This window comes from Suncus etruscus, chromosome 1, assembly GCF_024139225.1.
Source record: "Suncus etruscus isolate mSunEtr1 chromosome 1, mSunEtr1.pri.cur, whole genome shotgun sequence".
Lineage (NCBI taxonomy): Eukaryota > Metazoa > Chordata > Mammalia > Eulipotyphla > Soricidae > Suncus > Suncus etruscus.
Window position 1 is genome coordinate 183,645,754 of NC_064848.1, and position 24,569 is coordinate 183,670,322.

The 24,569-nt window shown below is 54.6% G+C and overlaps 1 protein-coding gene and 1 non-coding gene across 2 annotated transcripts; both read right to left on the minus strand.

The window, feature by feature from the left end:
• Nucleotides 1-2,910: 2,910 nt before the first annotated feature.
• Nucleotides 2,911-23,956, minus strand: NGFR (nerve growth factor receptor). Its single transcript, XM_049780345.1, is given in 11 exon segments — nt 2,911-4,856; nt 5,372-5,532; nt 7,572-7,824; nt 10,943-10,952; nt 10,954-11,061; nt 11,063-11,242; nt 11,244-11,261; nt 11,263-11,305; nt 14,390-14,507; nt 21,474-21,506; nt 23,887-23,956. Coding segments are annotated over 11 exon segments (1,296 nt in total). The 3' UTR covers nt 2,911-4,554.
• Nucleotides 22,435-22,541, minus strand: LOC125996861 (U6 spliceosomal RNA). Its single transcript, XR_007491529.1, has one exon. It is a non-coding gene; the product is annotated as a U6 spliceosomal RNA (small nuclear RNA).
• Nucleotides 23,957-24,569: the final 613 nt, after the last annotated feature.

Genomic DNA, 24,569 nt, shown 5'->3' on the forward strand with positions numbered 1-24,569 from the left:
AGACCGGGCTGGTACAAACCAAGATGAGCTGTTAAAGTAAAATACATGCTGGGTATTTGGTTTCTTCTGCTTTTCTTTTGAGGATAAAATACACACTGGGTTTTGAAAACAGGAATAAAAAAATGGAACATTTCCTTGATGAGAAACAAAATGGGGATTATAGAATTCTTCGGCTAGATTGGGTTACAGTTTAAAAGTATCCATATTCTATGGGGTAGACTCCCAAGCAATGCTTAAGGGTCTGGGAGTCATTCTCAGTGATTCTTTACCCATCAGCCCAGCAGTTCAGTGCTAGGGCCTGAGGATAGGGTGTCACTCAGGCCCTAGAGCGCTGGAGATCACCAGGGCTACACTCTGGGGTGCTTGGGAGGTGTGCGGTGCCAGGGAATGCACCCAGGTTAGGAGAAATCAAGGCCCTAACTCCTGGGCTACTTCTCAGTCTTTAGATCTATGCAGTGCATCTCACCTGCTTTATTCTACTTTTGCATGTGGCTAGCAGGAGATGGAGTCTGCGCGTCTGCAGGACAGTACCGCTCAGAAGCACATCCGTTCCTTCCACACAGTGTTATCGGGTTGCCAACTCCATGCCCAGGCAAGGTGCCGAGGATTAGAAGGTGAGCAAAGCCAGACCTTGTCTCGGGTTTCCTGGAGTTTGCAGTAATCAAATAATCACTCAGACGGTGCTTCCTTACACCGAGAGATAAGTGGCCTAAAGAAAGGGGGGCAGAATATGGCAGTCTCTGAACTTGGAATGGAGAACCAAGTCTGGTGCCCAGAGAGGGGGTTTGGGAAGGGAAGGGAAAGAGTGACCAGAGGGATATCAATAGAGACAGTTACGAGGGATGCTGAGGAAACAGGGACACTAGGATTATTCTAAGAAGCCTGCTCTGGGGGAGCACAGAAAATGAGAAAGAAAATGGCTGAGATGAGACAGCAAGTCTGGAGGGGCTTGTGGGAGGCTCAGAGTAGAGCACAGGCAGCCATGGTGGAGCGCAGAGCTCTGGTATCCCTGGCTTTTTGGGAGGAAGGATTCGGCCACACCCACTGATGCTCAGAAGCTCGTGGCCTGGGGGTTGTTCTGAGAGGTGCTCAAGGGAGCACATGATATAGGGGATCACACCAGGCTGCAGGTGAAGTCTGAATCCTCACCCTGCTTTCTCCAGTGCTGAGTCTTTTTTTTTTTTTTGGTTTTTGGGCCACACTCAGTGGTGCTCATTCCTGGGGGTGCTCAGGGGACCATTTGAGGGGGCAAAGCCAGGTCAGCTGCATGTGAGGTAAGCACTGGCCCATTCTACCAATGCTCTGACCCCGAAAGTGTTAAGTCTTTAAGGCTCTTGCTTCCCTTCCTCCAGGGGTGAGATTCCTCAAGCACCTTCCACCCCACTCTTGCATGCTCCCAGAGCCCCTGAGAATCCCTCCTCTTACCAGGCAGGGGCTCCGGCCCCTGATTTCCACCCCTCCATGACAGCCAGAGCTTTTCAAAAGGCAAATGTGTCTGCATTCCCTGTCTAAACACCATGAGGACTCCCCAGAGTTCTAGAAACACAGTCCAAGACACTTTAGGGTGGCCTTTTTGAAGCTTTCCCATCTGCCTGCTGACCTCCCTCCCTCTCTGGGTCCTCTGCCAGGACCACTTCCCCTGTTTGTTAACTGCATTCAGAGCCAGGGTGGGGGGGAGGGCTGGGCCCGGACTCTGTTACCCCTTCTCCATGATCACTGCCCACCTTTGGGGCCACACAGGCTGCTGTAGGCAGGGCTGGGTCTTCCACCTATCTACTGAGTTCAAGCATTTTCCATGAGATGGGGTGCTCAGAAGAACTGGGCCTCCCTCAGCTGCTCAGAGGCGTCCTCCAGTCTAGGCTATGCCTCTCTCCATAACTGAGAGGCCCCCTCGAGACTGACATGGTCTCCTCCATCACTCTGGACGCGGGGGGGGGGGGGGGGGGGGGGGGGGGGGGGGGGGGGGGGGGGGGGGGGGGAGGGGGGGGAGGGGGAAGAAACTCCATCAGAGCTTCCTTTTCTTACTGCCTCAAAATTCTGCCCCCCCCACCCTGCCTTGGCAACCCTCACTATGTGGGGAGGGATATGAAAGATAGTGCCCCCTCCCCACTGTCCCTATGCCTGAGTTTTGGTTGGGGCTCTGCTGGGGCCCTTCCAGATAGCTGAGTTCAGGAAGGCTTGTTTGCTGTTCTTTCTGGGAAGAGTCGGTCTCCAGCAATTTTCCCAACAACCACTCACCAGAGGTCCTGGCCAGGCCACCTGCAGAGGCTGAGTAGCTCTGACCAGCTCCTGGGACAGCCTCAAAGAGGGCACAGTCCTAGGGCCAGAACCCTGCAGTCTCAGTAGTAGCTGCTAGCCAAAGCCCAGCTGGCTGGAGTAGGAGATGGGACCTGCCCAAGAGAATCGTGGAAGGTCCTGCCAGCAGGGCTGACTAGAGCCAGATTATGTGTGTGTGTGTGTGTGTGTGTGTGTGTGTGTGTTGTCTCCCAGCCCATGTGGGTGGCTGTGAACTCTGCGGTGGTGACCCAGTCCTCCTAAAGAAATCCTGTTCCCTTGTGGTCAGTTTCACTTTGACATATGGTCCAGTTCACAGCTGGCAGGCTTCCTGCCTGACTGTTTTCACTTTTCCTTTCCACGATCTGGGGAGTAAAAGGCCTCCACTATCAGCCTTCTCCTGAGAGTTTGCTGGGTTTTTGTGTAGACACCCCCCCATTGCCAAGTGGTAGGGAACAGGACACGAACTCGGGGAGCTGGACCTGGTTCCAACGCAGATGCGGCCCCAGCGAACAACACATCATTTTCTTTCTTTGCTATTTAATGTTCACTTATGTTTTATGTGGAGGTTTCGGAAGGGCCCAAGAAAAGATTATACAGGATGCACGGGGCAGGTGAGGGGGGACTGGCAGGGAGTGTGGGGCTCACGCAGCCCCAAATTGGGAGAGGAAGGGTTCCATCTCAACCCAAAAGGGAACAGGAGGGGCCCCAGAACCAAACACATGCGGAAACATACTTGCAAGCCCCTAACCCCCTCCCCAGCCGCCAGGGAGGAAAAGAAATCGCCCCCCACTGGGCCCACTCTCCAGCACAGGTGAGTGTTCTTGTCCCTTTGCAGCTGAGGTCGAAGACACACCGGCTACATACAAGGTTCCCCATGCCTTCCACCGGGCTGGGAACAGCCTGGGTGGGAGGGTGGGGGTGTTGCTCATGCACCCCCTGCCCAGGCTGGATCATGCTTAATACAGGGGAGCTGCTCTTATTCCAACATCAAGCGATACAGAACAGGCCAGGGCGGGACCTTGCGGCCCCTTTCTGGCACCAAGCTAGGGAAAAATTAGTCCTTCACAGAATGCGTTGAAGTTGGGAGAGGCCCTGGCCGGGCCACCAGCTCACTCATTCCCTCCTTCACCCCCTTTTCTCCATCAGAACCTTGGGGGCCCAGTCCAACCCAGGCTTGCAGGGAAGGGGAGGGGAGCATTCCTCCACGTGCAGCCTCTGGAAGACAAGACGCCAGCTCGGGTCTCCGTGGTCCTTGGCCCGCCAAACTGGGGGCGAGAAAGACAGTGGAGCTCGACTCCCTCCGAAGCTCCTCTGGCAGCTGCCCCAGGCAGGATCCTGTCCAACTGAGGAGGAACTGGTGGAGGAAGGCAGATTTCTCATCATGTCCGTGTGTGTCTGTTCCAGGTGGGGGGTCCTTTAGTTGCGGTCTGTGTTGGGTTCAGGCCAGCACCCAAGTGACAGGCACCAACCACCGGTGGTACCTCAACAACACCCCACAGACCTGATCCATGACCCATGACAGACCCATGAACCAGGCCTTGAATAAAGCATCTCCTCTCTACTAGTTTGGAGAGACTAGATGGTGGGATGGGGAGGTCAGGGGACCCACAGTGAGCTTCAGGGAACCCTCTGCTCCTGAATCAGAAACAAACCTGAGTCCTGTGTCCCAGGTTTCAATGGTGGCCAGCCCACACTTGGCCTTCTCATGGCTGGGCAGCTTTGAGCAAGCACTGCCCCTTGGGGCCTGACTATCCTGCTTAAAAATGAGAGTGATGGACTGGATTTCAACCCCCTTTCAGCTGGCAAGACCTCGATTCCTTCCACCTTAGACCAGAGGAGAGTGGGAAGTAAGATTCAATGGTGTCTGTTTTAGCAAGGACACCTGGGCTCCCCAAGTTCACAGTGTAGATAGAGTCCAAATCTCTGTGTCTCAGTCAGTCCTTCTGATTCTCTGGGGCCTAGTCAGGACCCCCTACATCACCCCCGGTGTCAACCCCCTAGAATGACACCTGCTAGGTGGGAGGGACTGGCCCACCGAGTTGGGGAGGGACTGGGAGCCAAAAGGCCTGAGATGGTGGGGGGGGCAGAGAGACAGGGAGAAGGGTTAGGGGCACTTCTGGTGCTGGAGAGGGAGGGCGACCACCCCGGAGTGGGGTCAGGGCTGCGTTCTCAGGGAAAGCCCTGCCGGGTGTTCAGCTCTGGCTGGCCCACAGGCGCTGACGGGAGCCTTGGCAGCGGCGGTGGTCATGGTCGGAATGTGGGGGCAGGACTGGGGGCTCACACTGGGGACGTGGCCGTGGACTCGCTGCACAGGCTCTCCACGATATCGGCTCTCTGGAGGTGGCGCAGGGCGGCCAGAAAGGCCTCGAGCGTGGCGCTGTCCTGGGCACCCCAGCTGTTGAGCAGGGCACGCACCGGGCATTTCTCGTGAGTGAAGGAGTCTATGTGCTCCTGCGGGTAGCCAAGCTCACGGGCCAGGTGCCGCCAGGTGTCCCCCGCCGAGCCTATGAGCAGCTTCTCCACCTCCTCCTGCTTGGCCAATGGCAGGCTTCTGTACAGGCCGCTGTCACCTTTGAGAGCTGCCAAGAACCCAGGGAGGGGGGGTCAGCCAACACCCAAGGGACACCCGGAACTTCTAGGTAAGACCCAAAAGAAACCCAGACATTTCTCCTCCCAAGCTGGGGATCCAAGATGAGGTCCATGCAGAGAGGAGGATACTGACTCATGCTCCTCCTCTGCTTCCCCCAACCCCCAGTTAATCAAGGCTCAGAAGGAGCCGGACTCACAGACTCCCCTGCAGCCAGTGGCCTGGAGCCAGGCTGTAGGCCCTCATTAGGGGATTCATCAACTACTTGTTTCCCCCAGAAGTCTAGGGCAGGAGGCTAATTGCAGCCACTTTGGAGACTAATTAACCCCAGGGAGGACAATTTTCTGATGAGCCTGGATGGTCCAATTTCTCCAGGCCTTTAGGAAAGGACCTAGCAGTCTGAGCCCCGCATGCAGCCCATGCTCCCACCCTCCTGCCAGTCCTCTGATAGGTCGGTCGGTCCAGCGGGCCCTCCAGGCTGTCTGATCTGCCCTGTGCCCAGCTCACCCTGGCCCGAGGCTGTCTGCGTGTGGGACTGCTGGTCGTGCAGGCTCTGGCTGTCCACCGAAATGCCACTATCACTGTGGAGCTTCTCTCCCTCTGGTGGGGGCGTCTGGTTGGCCGGCCGACTGTCTGCCCCTTGCTTATTCTGCTTACAGCTGTTCCACCTGGAGCCAGGGTCCACCGTGAGCCGGTGAGGGTCATGCTGACCCCACCAAAGCTCTAAGTGTTCTGATAGGGGTGAGGGGGGGCAAGGCATTGGATGTGCCCTGACTTTAGCTCCTGCTATCTAAGGGCAGAGTTTGGTATCTCTACAAGCCTTCAGTATGGGTCCTTGGAATGAATAGGGCATAAATAAATCCGGGACTTTCCAGAAACTCCATCTTTTTTTGTTTTGTCTTTTGGGTCAGACTCAGCAATGCTCAGGAATTACTCCTGACAGGCTCAGGGGACCATAAAGGATGCCAAGGATTAAGCCCGGGCCTGCCATGTACAAGGCAAATGCCCTGCCCACTGTGCTATCGCTCCAGCCCCCCAAAAAATCCACTTTTCCTACTCTTCTGCCTTTCTAAACTACTCCCACATGTGTGCAGTATAACAATGCAAGGATTATAAGCAATGAGAACAACCTGGAAACAAACCCAACACCCATCAATAGCAGATTAGCTAAATCAGTTATGATCTGTCTGTGTTATTGAATGAGCGGTTACAAAGGACCAGATAATCCATACATTCTGAGGAATGTTCTGAGGGAGATTAGGTGAAAGTAGAAAAGGTTGTGTGAGCCCCCTGACAATTCAAAGAATGTGTTTATGTGTAACTCCCCAAAAGGTTTCTGTACATGTTTATAAAGGCCGGGCCAGGCTGGAAAGGATCCATTCCATATTCCAGTGACGAGTCAGACAGGAATGGAGAGACAGAAAAGGAGATTTAGACTTGGGGGCCACACTCAGTGGCTTAGGGGGCTACTCAAACCTCATGGATCACTTTCAGCACTCAGGGGATCATGTGGAACCAGTGATTGAACCGGGGTGTCCCACATGCCACGCATGCACTTAGCCCATCCAGCTATCTCTTCAATTCTCAACTTTTCTTGCTTTTAGAGACACCAATTTTATTTTCAGTTGACCAAATAAAAAGAGATTACTTTGATAATTTTTGTGTGCCTGGTGCCAGGAATGAACCTCAGGTCTCCTTGATGCAAAACATGTGTTTTACTGCTGAGCCATGTCCCTGGCCCCATGATTTTTTGTTTGTTTTTTGGGGTCAGATCCAGAGGTGTTCAGGGATCACTACTCAGAGGATTCCAAGTACCATATGGAATATTGGGGACTGAACCCAGGTTGGCCATGTGCAAGGCCAACTTGCCCTACTTGCAGTCATTACTACCACTCTGGCCCCATTTTTTTTTTAAATGTGAAATTCAGCTTGGATATTCAGTAAATAAGGCACTTGTCTTATAAACCATCGGCCAAGTTTGATCCCCAGCACCATATATGATTCTTGGAGCCTCATCAGGAGTGATCCTTAAACACAGCTGGGATCAAAACAAAAAAGGAATTCTTGGGGCAAGAGTGATAGCACTGTGGTCAATACAGGACCAAACCGGGTTCAAATCCTGACATCCCATATGGTCCCCCAAGCCTGCCAGGAGTGACTTCTGAACTCATAGCTAGGAGTAATCCCTGAGTGCCGCCAGTTGTGACAAAAACAAAAGCAGGAATTCTTGTACCTTCAGGATTTCTGATCATGGGTACTAGAGAAGCTAAGGTTGATGGGTAGAAGAAGAGACACAGGAACATTCAGGTAACAGTGGGGAATGGGGCTGTGAAAGGAGGACTCAGCAGCTGATCGAGAAAGTTCTGTGCACAGCTGAGGGTAGTCATAGAGGGGAAGCAGTGGGTTAGGGGCACCAGGACAGGTAGAACATCCTTTCCCTCTCCTCTGACCATGACTTAGAGTATGGTGCTACTGGTGGGAGGCAGGAGTTTGGCTTGGGTTGAGCGCAAATATGTGCCAAGTGCAGGCCAAGGTCCCAGTGAAACCCTACAGGACCTACTCTCTGCCTTTTATGCCCTGTCACCTCCATGTTTGTTTGGTTTGAGCCACACCCACTAATACTGGTAGATGGGATCATATGGTGATAGGGTTGGAACTGGAACCTCCCACGTACCGAACACGAACTCAGCCCCTTGGGCCCTCTCACCTCTTGAAGGCAATGTAGGCCACGAGCCCCACCACCACTGCAGCCAGGATGGAGCAATAGACCGGGATGAGGTTGTCTGCAGTGCCCCGGGTCACTACAGGCTGAGAGCTGCCCATCACGGTGGTTGCCACGTCGGCCACTGTGCTGCCGATGAGGTCAGGGTCGGGAGGCATCTCTGGTTCCTGAGTACTGGGGGCCGTGCTGTCAGTGCCATCGGCGGGTGTGGACCTTGGAATCCACCTTCCAGGGATCTCTGAGGAAAAGACAACAGAAGTGAGGGTGCATTCCCCAAAGACACCTCCTTCCCACACACACACCCCATGCTCTATTCAGGGGTGAGGATCTGGAGGATCTGGGATTGTGCAGGTCACATCATGATGGATGAGTGAACACCTGGAAATTGGGAATAGGACCCTTGCATTCTGCAGGTGACTTGTTACATGACCCAGAGAAGCTCTGACATTTGTTCCACGTACCCCTCTGTGCATGGGTGCCATGATGAATCTTGCACTCTAGGCTACCTTGCATATCTCAGGTGCAGCTAGAATTCCCTGATCTGGTAAAGAGGTAAACCCACAAGGGAGAACACAGAGCCTTGAGCAGCTTCCAGCTGGCATCATTGGGTAAATGCTGAAACCTCACAGGTTTACACCCATGGCGCCAGTCTCATGTCCCAAGGAAGGATGAAGGTATCAGGCCTGGGTGCTGGGGTCTCTCCTCTCAAACCTCCCTGCTTTCAGGTCTTGATGTCTTGATGCCCAGCAGACCTGCTTTCATAGTCTCAGACTATGGCCTGTTTCTTGCCTGTTCTCCCTAGACACCAGACATTAGATCTGCACATTGAAGACTTTGGGATGCTGGAATAACCCCTTGCTTAGGAGCCAGAGGTGCAGAAAAGGTCTCCACAGCAGGTACTGCCCACTGTCACCAGACAAGAAGCTGCTGCACCACCCACTGAGGCTCTGTCATGCCAGCTGGGCATTGCCAACTGCTCCTGGCACCAGTGGGTAGGATTTTCCATTCTGCCACCCAGCCTGGGATAGTAGCTGGGGCTGTGGGCTTGGGCAGCCCAGGGGTACCTGTCTCAGCAAAGTCACCCATTCCATCCATCCTCGCTTCCCACGCCAAAGGCAAGGTAGGGGAGCCGATAGGACATGCCAGTGGGGTGAAGGGAAGTGCGCTTAGCTCCCAGCCCTGCCCTATCCGGCCTGCCCACCCAAGCGGCCTTCCAGTCTCCCGAGCCTCCTAGGTTCAAGCCAGAGATGCTTCAAAGGCCCCCGTTTTCAGCACCCTCAGAGGGGCAAGGCCCCCAGATGTGAGTCTGGAATCCATCTGGCAGGCAGGAGGAGGGGGCTGCCATGTGCTGCCCCCCCACTCCCCCATCTCAGTTCAGGGAAGGGGTGGTACGGGTGTGACAGGAAGTGGGGGAGACACAGTCCCAGTCTAGACCTTGGACATCACAGGGGGTCTTTCCTCACTCTGCTGGGAGCACAGGGTCCCAAGGTTAAAATGACTGGGACCCTAACCAGGTTGAGGGTGTTTTGTGTGTGTGTGTGTGTTTATGTGTGTAGGGGGTTCCTAGTGCTTCAGATTGGGAGCAGTGAGAAAGAACCCAGAGCTGTCAGGGAGGGAGAGAGGTGGCTGGAGCAGGACTGTCCAGGGTGCTCCCCCACCTCTCTGGGCCCTACTGATTGGGGGAGAGGGATGAGATCCAGATGTGGCATGTCCACCAGCATTCCAACCACTAAGCCTTTGGTGGGTCCTGACAGCCGTTTCCGGAATGGGAGCCAGCCAACTTGGGAGTGGAAAGAGGGACCAGGTTTCTCTTCCTAAAGCTAAATTCCCGAGGGGGGATGGGGGGGGGCCTGCCCCTAACACTGGGTGAGTCACCAGTTTACACCTGAACTCTACATGCCAGGGAGTTGGAGAGAGGCAACTGCCAAATTGTACTATCTGACCAGCCCCTCTGCCCTCAGCTGACAGTTCACCCTGAGGTGGCCAGTGTTAAAAGGGGGCAAGGTGAACACCCCTCCTCCTTCAGGGTGTCTGAAAAGTGGAGTGGTAGCTGAGAGGATTCTCTGAGCACTTCAAATCCCAGAGTCTACCCCCCCCCCTGCTTCTAAACTCTCCCTGGTCCTCCACCCACCCACCCCCAGCTGGTCTGAACTTGCCCAGGGACCCAGATGCCCACCTGCCTGCTGCTGCAGCCGCCGCCTGACACCACTTGCCTGTCTCCTGGCAAGGGCCACAGAGAACCTCAATGTCCTGCATCCTAACCCCACATACATCTTACTCTCTCCTGTACCAGTACCTGGCCTTAGTCCTCTCCACAGCCCTCTTCAACCTCACAGAGCATGGGAAGTGGGGTGAATCCTAGCCTCCTCAGACTGGAGGCCCCACCACCGGGGAGCTAGCTGGGGTCCAAGGCAAAGGTCACGGCCCCTCCTGGGAACTGCATTATGTCAGGGCTTTCTGGAGGAGGTGCTGTTGTGGCCTTGTTCAGGAAGCTGTTCAGAAGATAAAAGGCACTGTCCCCTTCTCTCTGTGACAGAGAAGATTCCCTTCCTCAAGTGCCTTCTGAGCAGGGATGTCACCCAGGAGGCTGCCCTGATTAGCCAGAGCTTCCTCTTCTCAGCCCCAAGGTGTCCAGGTTGTAGGAATTCTACACCTGGCTTATGGGGGGATATGTGTGCATGCCCAACTTGTCCTTGAGTTTTGGAGCCCCCAATGTTTGCTGCTCCCCTTCTTTCTCTGCCCAAAGTCTCAGGCTCCTTCACGTTCATTCAACCTCACCTTATTGTTGACTAAGCCTATAACTGTTTCTGACCCTTCCCAGAGGAAGTGGGCCAGCCACACTCAAGCCCCACCATTCAAGCTTAGTGAGGGGAAAAAGCCAATGAGAATAGACACTGAAGTCCAGAGATCTAGATAGACTGGAATGGCCTGTCTAACCAACACCATTTGACATTCTAGTATGCTGCATTCCAGACCCACTAACCCACCCTGAGCTGGTCTCACAGACCAAAGGACCCAAACTCGGTGGGCTTGTGTGTTGGGTTCCTCAGAGCAAGCACAGCTCCCTAGGTTGGCCTGGAGGAAAGCACCTGTCCAGCTCTGGGGTACTGTGGCCCTGCTGGGATTTGCTGCTCTGCTGCCCATCAGATCCCTGGCGGGGCAGCCGCCGATGAATTAAAGCCATAGAAAATGTGTTAGAAGGTAGTAGGGGGGGATGGCGCGGGCCTTCTAAAAGGCTCGGCCCAAAGAAGGAAAGAGTGGATGAGGTTTATACAAGGAGAAAAATCTGGCCCCCTTGGCTTCCCTCCGTTGCCGCTGCCTTACCCCACCCTTTTGGGGCACCCTTTGCTACTTACCCTCGCACTCCTGCGTCCGCCCAGCGCGTGCACTCGCGAAGCTGCCTCTCCGTGTCCTCGCACACCGTGCATGGCAGGCATGGGTCCACGTGGTTGGCCTCGTCCGAGTAGGTGCCAAACCGGGCACTCCTCGCACTCGGTGTTCTGCTTGTCCTGGCAGGAGAACACGAGGCCCGAGCCCGCCTCGCACACGCGACACGCCTCGCAGCGGCCCGTCACTTCGTCCTGGTAGTAGCCATAGGCACAGCGACACACGGCATCGTCGGCTTCAACACATGGCGCTGACATGCTCTGCAGGCCCCACGCATTCGGTGCATGGGCTTGCACGGCTCGGTGGCACTCACCACGTCGGAGAAAGTCAACCTGGGGGGGCCGCAGATGGGGGGGGGGGGAGTGTCAGGCTCAGAATTGAATCACCTGTTGCTTTCTGGAACACAGATGTGGCAGTCCTTCAGTCTCACTCATCACATCCCTTGTTTTTTTTTTGTGGGTTTTTTATTGGCTTTTTTTTTTTTTTTGGTTTTTGGGCCACACCCGGCGGTGCTCAGGGGTTACTCCTGGCTGTCTGCTCAGAAATAGCTCCTGGCAGGCACGGGGGACCATATGGGACACCGGGATTCGAACCAACCACCTTTGGTCCTGGATCGGCTGCTTGCAAGGCAAACGCCGCTGTGCTATCTCTCCGGGGCCCATCACATCCCTTGTTGGGGCACTTGACCCCCTTTTCATCCTCAGCCCTTCAACGACTCCCATCCACTCTCCATCACCTACTCTACCTGGTGGTAACCAGGGGTTAGCCTTCCCAGGAGGAAAGGGGCCCAGACTTTTTGCCCCAAAGTGCTGGCCCTGAGGCTTTCAGGCTAACCCGAGCCAGCGCTGGTAATTTTCTGAGTTTAATTATCTCCGAGTTCCCAGCCCTGTCTCCTGGGTTCCCTAGCATGATTAAGGAATGAAACTGAGTTGTAGTTCCCACCGCAGCCTTCCCCGCAGGCCAGAGCAGGGCTGTGATCCTGGTCCAGGCAAGGCCGGTCGGTCCTCAATGAGGAGCCCTGCACGCTGTGCCCTTCCATCCTCTCCACGCAGAGTGGCAGCTCAGTGTGGCCGGCCAGGGAGTGGCTGGAGTGAGACAGCAGCAAGTCCCACCCACGGCACTACCCCACTACAGCTGAAGGGGCTCGGGTTCTTTGAGGGTAGGCTGGGATTCTGGCAAGAAAACCAGAATCCCAGGAGGGGTGTGAAGGCTAGAAATTGTGAAGGGGTCTATGCAGTGCCAGGGATCGAACCTCGGGCTCCTACATTCAAAGCATGTGATCTAATCCTTTGAGTCATCTCCTGGCCCTGTCTCTACAATTCTTTGGGCCTTTTTTTTTTTTTTTTTTTTTTTTTGGTTTTTGGGCCACACCCTGTGACGCACAGGGGTTACACCTGGCTATGCGCTCAGAAGTTGCTCCTGGCTTCTTGGGGGACCAAATGGGACGCCGGGGGATCGAACCCCCGGTCCATCCTAGGCTAGCGCAGGCAAGGCAGGCCAACCTTACCTCCAGCGCCACCGCCCGGCCCCATCTTTGGCCTTTTCAAGTGGCATAAAAGGGAGATTTCTATGCTCTCACTTGACTCAATTCACTTTAATTAATGGATGTGAGCTTCAGAATAAAGGGGGCCTAGAACAAGGTGCTAGGGTCCTCTCTTCTTGAGCTGGGTGGAAGTGGGAAAGGACACAAAGCCAGAGTTTATACTCCTTCCAGCCCAGGGTGGGAGAAGTTCTGATCTGGATCAGAGAGAACTCATTTTTATTCCCAGGGTCTGGAGGGCATAAAATTAGGAGGTCTGGGAACTGAGGAAGGTGGACTTAGGACCACGGAAGCTAAAGTGGAGATCAGGGGGGCCTTTGGAAGAAACTTAGGCCAACTTAGGAGCTGATCTCAGCATTCTCTGAAGGCACTCAGAGGTGAGGCAAAATCTGGGGTCTTAATCTTAGGGCATCTGAGGGGTGGAAATGAAAAAATGCAAAAATTAAAACAGTGGAGAAGAAAAAGGGGCCAAAAAGTGGAGGGGAAGAGAAAAAGGAAAGGACAGAGACCAGGCCTAGAGACCGAGATTGGCTTTCCCACTGTCTCAGTTCAGCCAGCAGGACCCTAATAGTTTCTCTTGCTGGATTCAAACCCTGCTTCATCACTGTGAGCTGTGTGACTCGGTATCTTACATCACCTCTCTGAGCTTTCTCCTTTCTCTGTATAATTTCCAGATCCTCTGCAGGCATAGGATCAGGCTGAGGCTGAAGAATCAAGAAATCCCACTAAAGCATTGTCATCCAACCCTGTTAAAGGGGCTGGTTCCCTGGGGTGGACACGAGGAGGACTTGGGAAGCCTCACAATCAGGAGGGATGCGCCGACTTATATGGACAAGGAAGGACCTATCTGGTTGGCATGTGGGCAGGGGCTGGGCTTCATCACAGGAAGAGCAAGAGGCAGGCTCGCCTGGGATGGGGAGCTGTGGGGGGGGGCGGGCAGAAAGCTAGCAGGAAGCTCCCCAGAGGGCTTTAGGGGCTGGGGAAATTGTGGTCTTTTTTGGCAGAGAATGAAGGCAGGGAGCTTAATGGGTTTCCTTGTGGAAACGTTTTTGAGGAAAGCGAGAAAGTCCGTTGGGGGTCTCCTTTCATAAAGTGAACTTGTAAAGGTGGCCTGTTAACAGCTGTGGGGGGAGGGGGGGGGTGGCTCCTGCCCCCCTGTGCTAACTGGCTAACTGCCCCCCCTGCTCCTGTCTCCCTCCCGCTTCCCCAGCTATGGCCAGCACAATCCCCTCCCAGGCTCCATTACCCCACATCCCTGTGTAGCAGATGGGAGTGAGTGGCAGTGGCTAGAGATACAGGGTCCAGGTTAAGAGGTTCTGGCCAGGAGTCTAGGGAAATGTGTCCCCCATCCTCCCCAAAGCCCTCACCCATCCTTCACACATGACCTCACCTGATACCGAGGGTCAGACTCCCCCCCAGCCCCAGGGAAAACTGCTTCCTGGGGCAGAACTAAAGAAAGCTGGCCTGGGGGAGGGGGTAACCGCACCCTCTGGCTCCCCCAAGGTCAGTGTCCAAGATAGACTCCTCCCCTCCCGGGAACGGACAGAGGGTAAGAGCCACCATTGATTTTGCCAGGCGGATGATATTTTTAGATAGCCTTGACATCAGCAACTCCTCTCTACCTGGCCACACATTTACTCCCAGGGCCTCTCTGCTTGGGGGCTGGGAAGGGGCACTCTCTTGGAATCCCCCATCAGGCCCCCTCCTCTCTTTCCTCACCCAACCTTTCCCCTTCTGGGTGGGATCCCTTCTAGGTGCCTGGAGCATGGGAGACCACAGAGGTCTGGCCAGGAAGGAGGTGCGCAAAAAGCTTAGCAGGTATCCGGAGGCATACTTTCTGTAGCACCCCACCTACCCCTGAACCCTCTCTACTCACTGTCCAGGGCAGGGCTCGCACACGGTCTGGTTGGCTCCACATTGCTGGGCCACGCCCTCGCCCAGGTTACAGGTTCTGCAGCACTCCCCACTGTGGGTGGTACATGGCCAGATGAACACTCGTCCTCGCTGGTCCCTCCGAGGGCCACGCTGGTGTTGGAGAGACGAGCAGGTCAGTCTGGCAAGAGAAAGGAGACAGGGTTTCCAGGGCCTGGGACTCTCCCCTTTGCACACCCTGACTTCTATTGGAAGCATCTGGGGACGGATGAGCTCACCCAGGAGGCATTCTGTGTTCAAAGGGAGCAGGAGAAGGGCCGGGAACTGCAGCCCAGCAGGCTGCTGGGGAATGAGGTCAGAGCCCAGGGCCTGACCTTCTGCAAGGTTCATCCTGGGGGTTACAACCACTCCTGGGTGTCCTGAGGGTATGCCACCTAGAAAAGGTGGTCTGGGGGCGGGGGATGTCATGGAAAGGACAAGCTGCAGCTAGAACCAGGGCCTCCCTGCCAAGGCGGGAGAGGGGGGCAACCAGGAGATGAAACCCAACCCAGTTCCAAGTTCAGTTCAGGCAGGTCAGCAGCACACCTGCATTCTCCAGGAGAGCTCTCTGGTCCAACCAAGGCCAGCAGAGCCCTCAGCCAGTCCCAGACGTCAGATACTAGACAAGGCTGCTTGCACCCCAGAGCATAAAGCAGAAGTTGTAGTCAAGGGTTCTAGACTTAGCTCAACATTGGGAAGTTCTGACCTCCCTTTCTGAGCATTCTTCTCTCTGCCAGTTCAGGTCAGACCTCAGGGCTAGCCAAGTGGTGTGTGGTGGCGGGTGGCTCCTGCAAGAGCTGGGACGAAAGGGGATGGGTACCTTCTAGCAAAGGACTCAGAAAGTGGCTTGCTCTCACCACCCAGCTACCCTGCCCCAACTGGGTTGATTCCAGCTCTGTCCCTGTGCAGCCAGTGAGAAATGGGTCTGGACAGGTCTAGGGAGTTAGGTTTCCTGCCGCCAAAGCATCTTTGCTCATGGATGGAACGATTTAGCACCAGATTCCCTCAAGGAAGGGGTGGCCAGCAGCTCGCTTTATTTTTTTTGTTCTTTAAAAAACCATCTTAATGTCTAATAAAACTCCAAAGCCTGTTTGCCTGGCCCCTGCCCAGGCGTCTCTCAGTGGAAGCCAAGAGGAAGTGTAGCTCTAGGGGGCTGGGGGTTGGGTGGGGACAGGGGGTGTATCAAGGTCAGTCTGGCTAGTCCCTGAGATCTCCCCAGGGTGTGGTGGAGGCTGGGGGATGGGTGTGGAGCAGACAAAAGCCTTCTGGGAAGCGGCCAAGATGACCAGGAGAGAGGGCTGAGAAGGGGGTCCTGAGTGGGTCCACGTACCTTTCAGATGGCAGGGACACACAGTATGGGGGAACATGTGTGTGCCAGGAGCCTGAGACAGGCTTCCCCTTGGAAGCCCAGGGGGACCGCCAGAGGCTCTGTTAGAGCTTCATTCCCTCCCTTAGGGCTCTACTTCAAAGGCATTTTCTGGAGGAAGTGGTCCTACAGCCCCCAACCCTCCCAGATGGAACTGCCCATTCCAGCTCCCCGTGGCCCCTCCTCTCATCTGGCCTGACACGTTACAGAGGCCCCGCCCTCCAGACCATTAGCTCCCCAACTGCAGGTCTGTGATCTCTGCAGCATATTACAGTATCTGGTACAGAACTAGGGCTTTGGAGGAAGTGGCGGTGTTAGAACTCTAATCCAGAGTCACATGGATACAAGGAGAAAATGCTCTACTACTGAGTCCCCAGGCCCCACTTTGTGGTTAGGGGTCTCTCAAACTCGCGGCCTGAGAGTTGTTGCGGCCCTCCGTACAACATTTTGTGGGGCCCTCGGCCAGCCTTCAAATATGCGCTTTTTATTCGGTAAGCGAATAATCGCGAATACTGTGATATTGAAGGCCGGCCACAGGCCACAAAATGTTGTAGGAGGGCGCCAACAACTTGCGGGCCGCGAGTTTGAGACCCCGATAGAAGATATGAAAAGTTTCTGTGGTAGTAAGAGTACAGCATAGACTGAACACATGCTTTACGTGTGGAATGTTCAGGTTTTGATTTCCAGAACCACATTATTTCCAATGCACTACTAGAGTGACCTGCACCAGTCTTCCTATACACATACGTACCCTGCACTTAGCAGGAGTAGCTCCCGAGCATCATTTTGGGTGGCTATATAAACCAATAATAAATAAAAAGCGAGTGTGATAGGGGTCAGCAAGTAGGAGCTTGGTTTGCTTGTGGCTGATCCAGATTCGATATCTGGCATCACCTCTGACTCCTGAGCACTGTTAGGCATGATCCCTGAGCACAAAGCTAGAGCAAGCACTGAATACTACTAGGTGTAACCTCAAAAAACGAAATAAAGAAAACAAAGGGGTGGCTATCTGAACAGCTGAGAGTCAAGGCAGGTCTCAAGCACCAAGTGTTTTCACTTCTGAACCATGAGTGGCTGCAGCCTACTCTGTCTCTAATCTCCCCATGACTCAGGGACCTCTAGATATACAGATTATTATGGGCTGCAATGCAGTTATGAAGCTCTTCTTGTCTTTATGATCTCTGATCCCAAATGACCACGCCTTTGTAGCTCTGAATTTCTCGAGGTTTTTTCCTTCCTTCCTTCCTTCCTTCCTTCCTTCCTTCCTTCCTTCCTTCCTTCCTTCCTTCCTTCCTTCCTTCCTTCCTTCCTTCCTTCCCTCCTTCTTTCCTTTCCTTTCCTTCCTTCCTTCCCTCCCTTCCTCCTTCCTTCCTTCCTTCCTTCCTTCCTTCCTTCCTTCCTTCCTTCCTTCCTTCCTTCATTTCTTTTTTCTTTCATCCATTTTTTTCTTCTCCTTTCTGGTCAAGATAATCACTTGTCAATTCCTGCTGCTACCGCAGTGCAAACAGACCGTTTCCATCTAAACATATTAGTTCTTTTTTGTTTGTTTGTTTTGTTTTTGGGCCACACCCGTTTGACACCTCAGGGGTTACTCCTGTCTATGTGCTCAGAAATCACCCCTGGCTTGGGAGACCATATGGGACACCGGGGATCGAACCGAGGTCCATCCACTTGCAAGGCAGACACCTAACCTGTAGCGCCACCTTCCCGGACCGACATATAGTTCTAACTGCATCTCTAGAACTGATTTTAACCGACTTCGTCAAACAAGTATCTGATGACAGTAAATAGGTTTGAACAGTGAGCCCACCCAGGCATGAGTACATTGCTTCCCCTCTAAGCTACCTCAGTCGCTCTGAATCTAGACTGAGCATTTGTCTGGCTCTGTGCCTCAGTTTCCTCTCACTAGGCAATCATGACTACCTGCTCCCTAAGATGTGGTAAACATTAAATCAAAGAGCAAGGTGTATCTATACTTGAGGGCCCTCATTCTCATCTATGAGGTCTAATTTCTTCGCTGGCTTTGACTCCTGTGTTCCAAATTATTGAGGTACATAGAGGCTGGGGCTCTAGAGAGAGAGAAAGAGGAAATCTTTCCCTGAGGCTTCTCTCCTCATCACCTCCCTGGTCCTCTCTCATCTAGTTCCCCAGCCTTGCTCTTGGACTCTTGAAGTCTTGGAGTCGTTATTTGTAACCATGTGTTTCCTGTGCTTGTTTTATGTTTCCTATTTCCAAACATCCCAGATCTGCTACTTAAGAGTATTAGTTACTTTGGATCAAGTCTCACTCTCTTAAACTTGGGTTTTCCTACCTAAAACACTGAGCTGGAAAGAAGCTCAGAGGACCTGTGACAATTTAATGAAATAAGGATGTGATTCTGCTGGGGGTGTAAGAGTTCAATGAGTGTTAGTGGCCAAAGATTGTGTCCTGGGCAGGAGGTAGAAAAGGGAAGCCCCAAATCGGGCCAAAGAGATGCAGCCATGAAAGAGTGGAAGGGAAAATAGATGTGAAAAAAAACTTCTCCGAATCTGAAGAGGGTTGGGGTTGGGCGAGGTGGCGCTAGAGTAAGGTGTCTGCCTTGCAAGCGCTAGCCAAGGAAGGACCACGGTTCGATCCCCAAGCATCCCATATGGTCCCCCCAAACCAGGGGCAATTTCTGAGCCTCTTAGCCAGGATTAACCCTGAGCATTCTAACGGGTGTGGCCCCCCCCCCAAAAAAAAACCCGAATCTGAAGAGGGTCATGGAACAAAGGAAGATGAGAAATGGCTCTCTACAAAACCCTCTTTAGGGGCTTCATTATTCCTGAGGGGAAGGAAATGTATCTTCAAACTTCCTTTCCAGAGACCAAGATGTTGAGGGGCTCCCTTCACACTGCACAGATTGGGATGGGGGGGACGGGACTGAGACCACTAAAGTCACTCAGCCCTTCAATGGCTTTGATCTGAGGATCTGAGGATAGCCCCATCTTGGTCCAAAGCCAGGCCATCTGGGGAAGCAGGGGGGTTGACTAGGATTCAGAAAAATTGCTCCAAAATTACCAATTTAGGGACCGGAGAGATAGCACAGTGGTAGGGTCGTTTACCTTGCAACAGCCGACCCAGGACCGATGGTGGTTCGAATCCCGGTATCCCATATGATCCCCCATGCCTGCCAGGAGCGTTTTCTGAGCACAACGCCAGGAATAACCCCTGAGCACAGCTGGGTGTGGCCCCCAAACCAAAACCAACCAAACAAACAAAACCTAAAATTACCAATTTACCAAAATGATAGCTGCATTTGTCTGAATTTTACATTGGTTACACTTGTTTCCACCTTGATAGATGATTTTTATCCCCTTTTTAAGAAAGTTTGCACACCTTAGTTGTATTCAAATATTAATAAAAAAACTAGAAATTGACACTTTTAGGTTTGTTTTGTTTGTTTTGGGGTGGACACCAAATAAGTTCTTGGGGATCACTCTTTGAGGTTTTGGGGGGACCTTATGGGGCACCAGGGATCACACTGTGGACAGCTGTGTGGAAGATCTGCACCAATAACCCCTGTACCTTTAACCCAGCGCCCAAGAGTAATAGACTTGTATAAAGTTTTTGTGAATTTTGTTTTGGGGCCACACCTGGTCATGCTCAGAAGCAACTTTCCATGTAATATGTTATAGGGAATTGAACCTGGACCTCCCACATGCAAGGTAAACACTCCACTAATGAGTTTCTCTCTACCCCAGTCTCTTAAGACTCTTCAACTGGGGCAAGAGCTATGGCACAGTGAATAGGACATTTGTCTTGCTTGTGGCTGAGCTAAGTTTGATCCTGGTGTTCCATTGGTTCCCCACGCTCCTCCAGGAATGACTCCTGAGCCAGAGTCATTAGTAACCCCTGAACACCACTAGGTGTCCCCCCAAAAGTTACTCCAGAATCTTTAAACGAATTTATTTATTTTTGCCATACACAGTGGTGCTCAGGGGTTACTCCTGGCTCTGTGTTCAGAAATTGCTCCTGGCAGGTTCAGGGGACCATATGAGATGTCAGGGGATCAAACCCAGGTCCGTCCCAGGTCGACCTGGTCGACCAGGTGCAAGGTAAACGCCCTACACCCTACTGCTGTGCTATCATTCTGGCTCCCTTCAAACCATTTTAAAGTTGGATAAAAAGAGAGGACTCAAAAAAAAAGGGGGGGCCGGCGAGGTGGCGCTAGAGGTAAGGTGCAAGCGCTAGCCAAGGAAGGACCACGGATATGGTCGCCCCAAGCCTGGTGGGCAATTTCTTGAGTGCTTAGCCAGGAGTGACCCCTGAGCATCAAACGGGTGTGGCCCGAGGGAAAAAAAAAAAAAAGAGGAAAGAATAATGAACGCCCATGGCTGCTTTGGCAGTGAGTCCTAATCACGCAGGACAGCTCTAGGATGATCAGTGGAAGAACCTGGCAGTCACTGCTTGAACTGGAGAGTTTTCCAGTAAGTGTAGGATCATTTGAGGCTGAAGCAAACTCAAGGAGGCGCCTGCCCCAGCTCTTTTAGATAAGGTTTCTAGTGCAGAGGAGACACTAGCTAATTATTGGCTTTTACTGCAGTAAAAATGGGGGGCAGGGGTCTGGGAAGTGGGAGGGGCTCAGTTCTGGGTTCTAAATTTGAGGACCCCAAAGACACAAGGCAGGGACCCAGTTCCAGGAAGAGGTGGTATAGGGTCCCTGGCCCCACTGTGGGAACAGAGGCATGAGAGAGCCTGGGGTAAGGAGGAAGTATCTCCAGGCCAAGCAACCCTAGGTGTGCCTCAGGAGCACTCCACCACCAGCTAAGGAGGCGGGGAACCTGGTTTATTTTTTCCTCTTCCCTACCTTCCTTCCTTCCTTCCTTCCTGTCCTTCCTTCCTTCTTTCCTACCTTCCTTCCTTCCTTCCTTCCTCCTTCCTTCCTTCATTTCCTTCCTTCTTCTTCCTTCCTTCCTTCCTTCCTTCCTTCCTTCCTTCCTTCCTCCTTCCTCCTTCCTTCCTTCTCCTTCCCCTCCTTCCTTCCTTCTTTTCTTCCCTCTTTCCTTCTCTTCCTTTCTTCCTTTCGGGTCACACCCGGCAGCGCGTCAAGCATTACCACCCCTCAAGCATTACCACCCTTCAAGCATTACCACCCCTGGCTCTGCACTCTGAAACACTTCCTAAATCACTCCTAATCACTCAGAAATCCTAGCAGGCTCAGGGGACCCAACAGTGCTGCTGGATGCTACCTGCTCAGCAGCTTGCAAAGCAACTCCCTTACCAGCTGTGTTATTGCCCGGGCCCTCTTTTATTTTTCTTTAAAAAAAAATTTTTTTTTAGGGGGAGGTGGGAAGCCACACCCAGAGATGCTCATAACGAACGTACTCCTGGCTCTACGGGCCACGGTGGGACACCGGAGAGGGTGCAAGACAAACGGCCCTCCATGCTCCATCTGCTGTACTATCTCTCCTCTGCTCCCAGGAACCCTGTTTCTAGCCTGGGAAACGGAGAAGAGGTTGGGTTCCCTCGGCTGTAAAATAGCAAATATCCGAGCCTTTCAGTGCTGCGACCTTAGCACGGGGTCACAATTACTCAGGACAGCACGTGGCACGTAGTAAGCACCCCACACATTTGACTCTTCCTGACTCCCCACCCCGCACCTCCCTCCACCAAGACTCTGAGAGCGTGAGCGAGCGGGCCCGGCTGGGGCCAACACACACACACCCCGGAGTCGCCTCTCCCGCTGCCCCCATCCCTAGCCCAGCCGAGCGCGCATCCTCGCAGTTGCTGCACTCGCTGCATCCCTATTAGGCGCATTAGCCAGCCGGCGGCTCCGGTTACAGACGTCCTGAATGACAAAGTGCCTCCATTACCGGCGCGGCCCCTCCAGCCCCGCCGCCGCGACGCGCTACGGTTTCAGCTCTCGCGCCCCGGCCCTGGGATATAGATACGCGCGGCCGGACGGACGGAGGACGCACACCACCGACCCCAGGTAGCAGTCCTGGGGCGCGGTGGGAGACGGGCTCCGCGTTCTGCTGGATGTCCACCTTCCTGAACCCCAACTAGGTTCTCCGCACCTACTTTAAATCTCCCACCCCTTCCTCTCTTCTCTACTCTCCAACCCCATCTCGATCCGGGACCCCGCACCCCGGTCCGCGCTCCCTTTGCGCACACACTTGCAGCCTCCCTCCCCAAGCAAACCTGCCCTGCGGTCCCTCTAATCCCCCGCATGAAGCCATAGGTACTGACAGCTCCAAGGAAACCCAGATTGAGCTTGGGGAAAGGGGATGAAACGCTCAGAAAGACAACCCCAACTCAGCTTTATCTTCCACTGAGGCCTGCCTCCGAGTCCGGGTGAGGGGTGCCAAGTCCGCTCCCGACAAAAAAATACGCAGCTCTGGGGCTTTCGAGCTGCCCCTTAAAAGGAATGGAGAGTCCTGAGCTGGGGATCAAGTGAGGGGAGCAGTCTGCCTGGGACTGACTCAACGTGCTAGAAATCTGGCCAAGTCGTCAGCGCTCTTGGCCTTCGTCTCCATGGAGGGGGAATTTGGGGTTGGGGGGAGCATTACTCAGATAAAGAGAGCCAGACCTGGGGTGAAGATTCACCTCGAGGGCCAACCTTTCCAGGGCACTCTAATTCCTGGTCCTACATCAGAGCACATCTGAGTATCTTTTTTTATGTTTTTAATATGGAACGCTTCACGAATTTGCGTGTCATCCTTGCGCAGGGGCCATGCTAATCTTCTCTGTATTGTTCCAATTTTAGTATATGTGCTGCCGAAGCGAGCACACGTCTGAGTATCTTGTCCCCAACCAAGATACTGAAGAGGACCAGTGGCGCCTTACACAGCGACAGGTCCGACGGCGCACGGTGGCGACCGCTGAAAGCTGGACCAGGCGCGCGCCCAGTTCCATCTCTCCCAAAGTGGGGTGTTGGGGAACCGGGCGGGGGCGCTCAGGTCGTTTAACATACTAGTGGGGTCTAGAGAAGCGGGGGTGCAGCCCAGTCGTGTCCACCGTGGCCGGGAAATGTCCCTCGCTCCGCAGCGACCCCTGCGGGACGCCTCGTCTTGAGCGCACCAGGGCTGCGCGCTGCCCGGACTTTCGGGGAGATGAGACGCGACTTTGGCTCCACCGCGTCGCAGGACGCGGGCTCCTGTCCTCCCCTTCAACTGCTCTGCTTCAACCCACGGGGAAAAGTGCCTCGGAGGAGCCCTTGAATCGTGGGGGGCTCCCCTCCTGGAGCCGGTTTGCAGCAGCCATGGATGCGCTCTCCACCTAGTCGTGGGTACCCGGGATTGCAATTCCCTCCAGGGTGAGGGCCGTGAGCGATAGGCGCGGGGAAACGCTCCTGCACCCCTATTCTCCGGCCACTATCCCTCTGCAGGCAGGCAGGCAGGCAGGCAGGCAGGGCAGGCAGGCAGGCGGAGTCCTGCCACTTTTGGGGTCCGCTCGCGCTATTGGGGTCTCTCTCATCTTGGTCTATCTCATTGCCTCCCTGGCCGGCGTCCCCGTCCTGCCCTCCCTCTCTCCCTTCTCCTCTCTCTTCAACCGCCGCCCCCCAACCTCTCCCTCCGACGCCCCTCCCCCACCATTGTCTAGCCGGTCCCCATTGTCCGATGCGGGTCCCCCCTGCCTGCCTGCCTTCCGTCCCTCCAACCTTCTGCCTCATTGTTCCATCCATCCCCTCTTCTGGGGGTTCCTCCGGCCCCCGTCCCAATTTCCCCTCCCCTGATCTGAGTAGCATCCCTGGGACTCTCCAAGAGATGGGAAAGCCAAGAAGGAAAGAAAACATCGCCTGCCAGACTGGCCTGGCATCCAAAACGCCCTCTCCCGAAGAACCCAGACAACCCGGGAGCCCAGTGCCCGCTCTCTCGCATACACACCCCTCGAAGCATCCCGGGGACCAGCATCCGTGCGCCCCTCTTGTCCGCCTGGACTTCAGGGGATTTTGCCTTGGCGGTCCGAGCACCCTAAACACTCTACGGTGGATAGATCCTGTCTTGGGTCCCCCCTCTCCCTCCAGCCATTCCCCCCGTTCACTCCTGATTTCTCCTGGGGCGACCTGAACCCATTGGGGTTCCGACCCCCCGGGAGGGAGAGAAAGGGCTCTCCCTGCTGCTGGCACTATTCACTCACCCCCAGGAGCAGCAGGAGCAGCAGGCGCGGCCCGTCCATGGCGCAGCCGAAGGCACCTGCCCCCATCGCCCGCCTCCCGCGGCCGCGCTCGCCCTGCCGGCAGCTCGGTGGGGTCCGCTCGCTCGGCGGGCAGATCGGGCAGAGCCGCGCTCCAGCGCCCGCCCCCGGAGCTGGCCGAGGCTCCGCTCGCTCTGGCTGCGGGCGGGCGAGGCAGCGAGAAGCCTGTGCGGCGGCCCCGCCTCCTCCCCGCCCTGCCGCCCACCCCCCGGAACCGCGCCCGCCCGCCCCGCAGCCTCGGGGAACGGAGGGAGGGAGAGTGGGGAGTCGCCCGAGCACACCGTGGCCGTTTCTCCGCGTCTCGGTCCTCGGAACCTCTTCCCCGGGGACCCCTACGCCGCACCTCTAGGAGCTCCAAGCTCCGGGATGCTGGGCGCTCAGAAGCCAGAGCATCCTCACTTAGGCTCTCGCTTTTCTTGGGCCGCGGTCTGACGGTCTGCAGCTGGACCAGCTTCTTGGCCGCATCTTCTTTCTGGTGCTCTGCCCCCTAAGAATCGTTAGGGCAAAAAGGTCCCTGTCTGCCCCGCCCTCCATCTCCCTCTCCTCATTCTCATTCCTTCCCTTCTTCAATTGGATCTTCCCTTTCTTATTGGAGGGGGGGGGGTGTCACACAGCGCTCAAG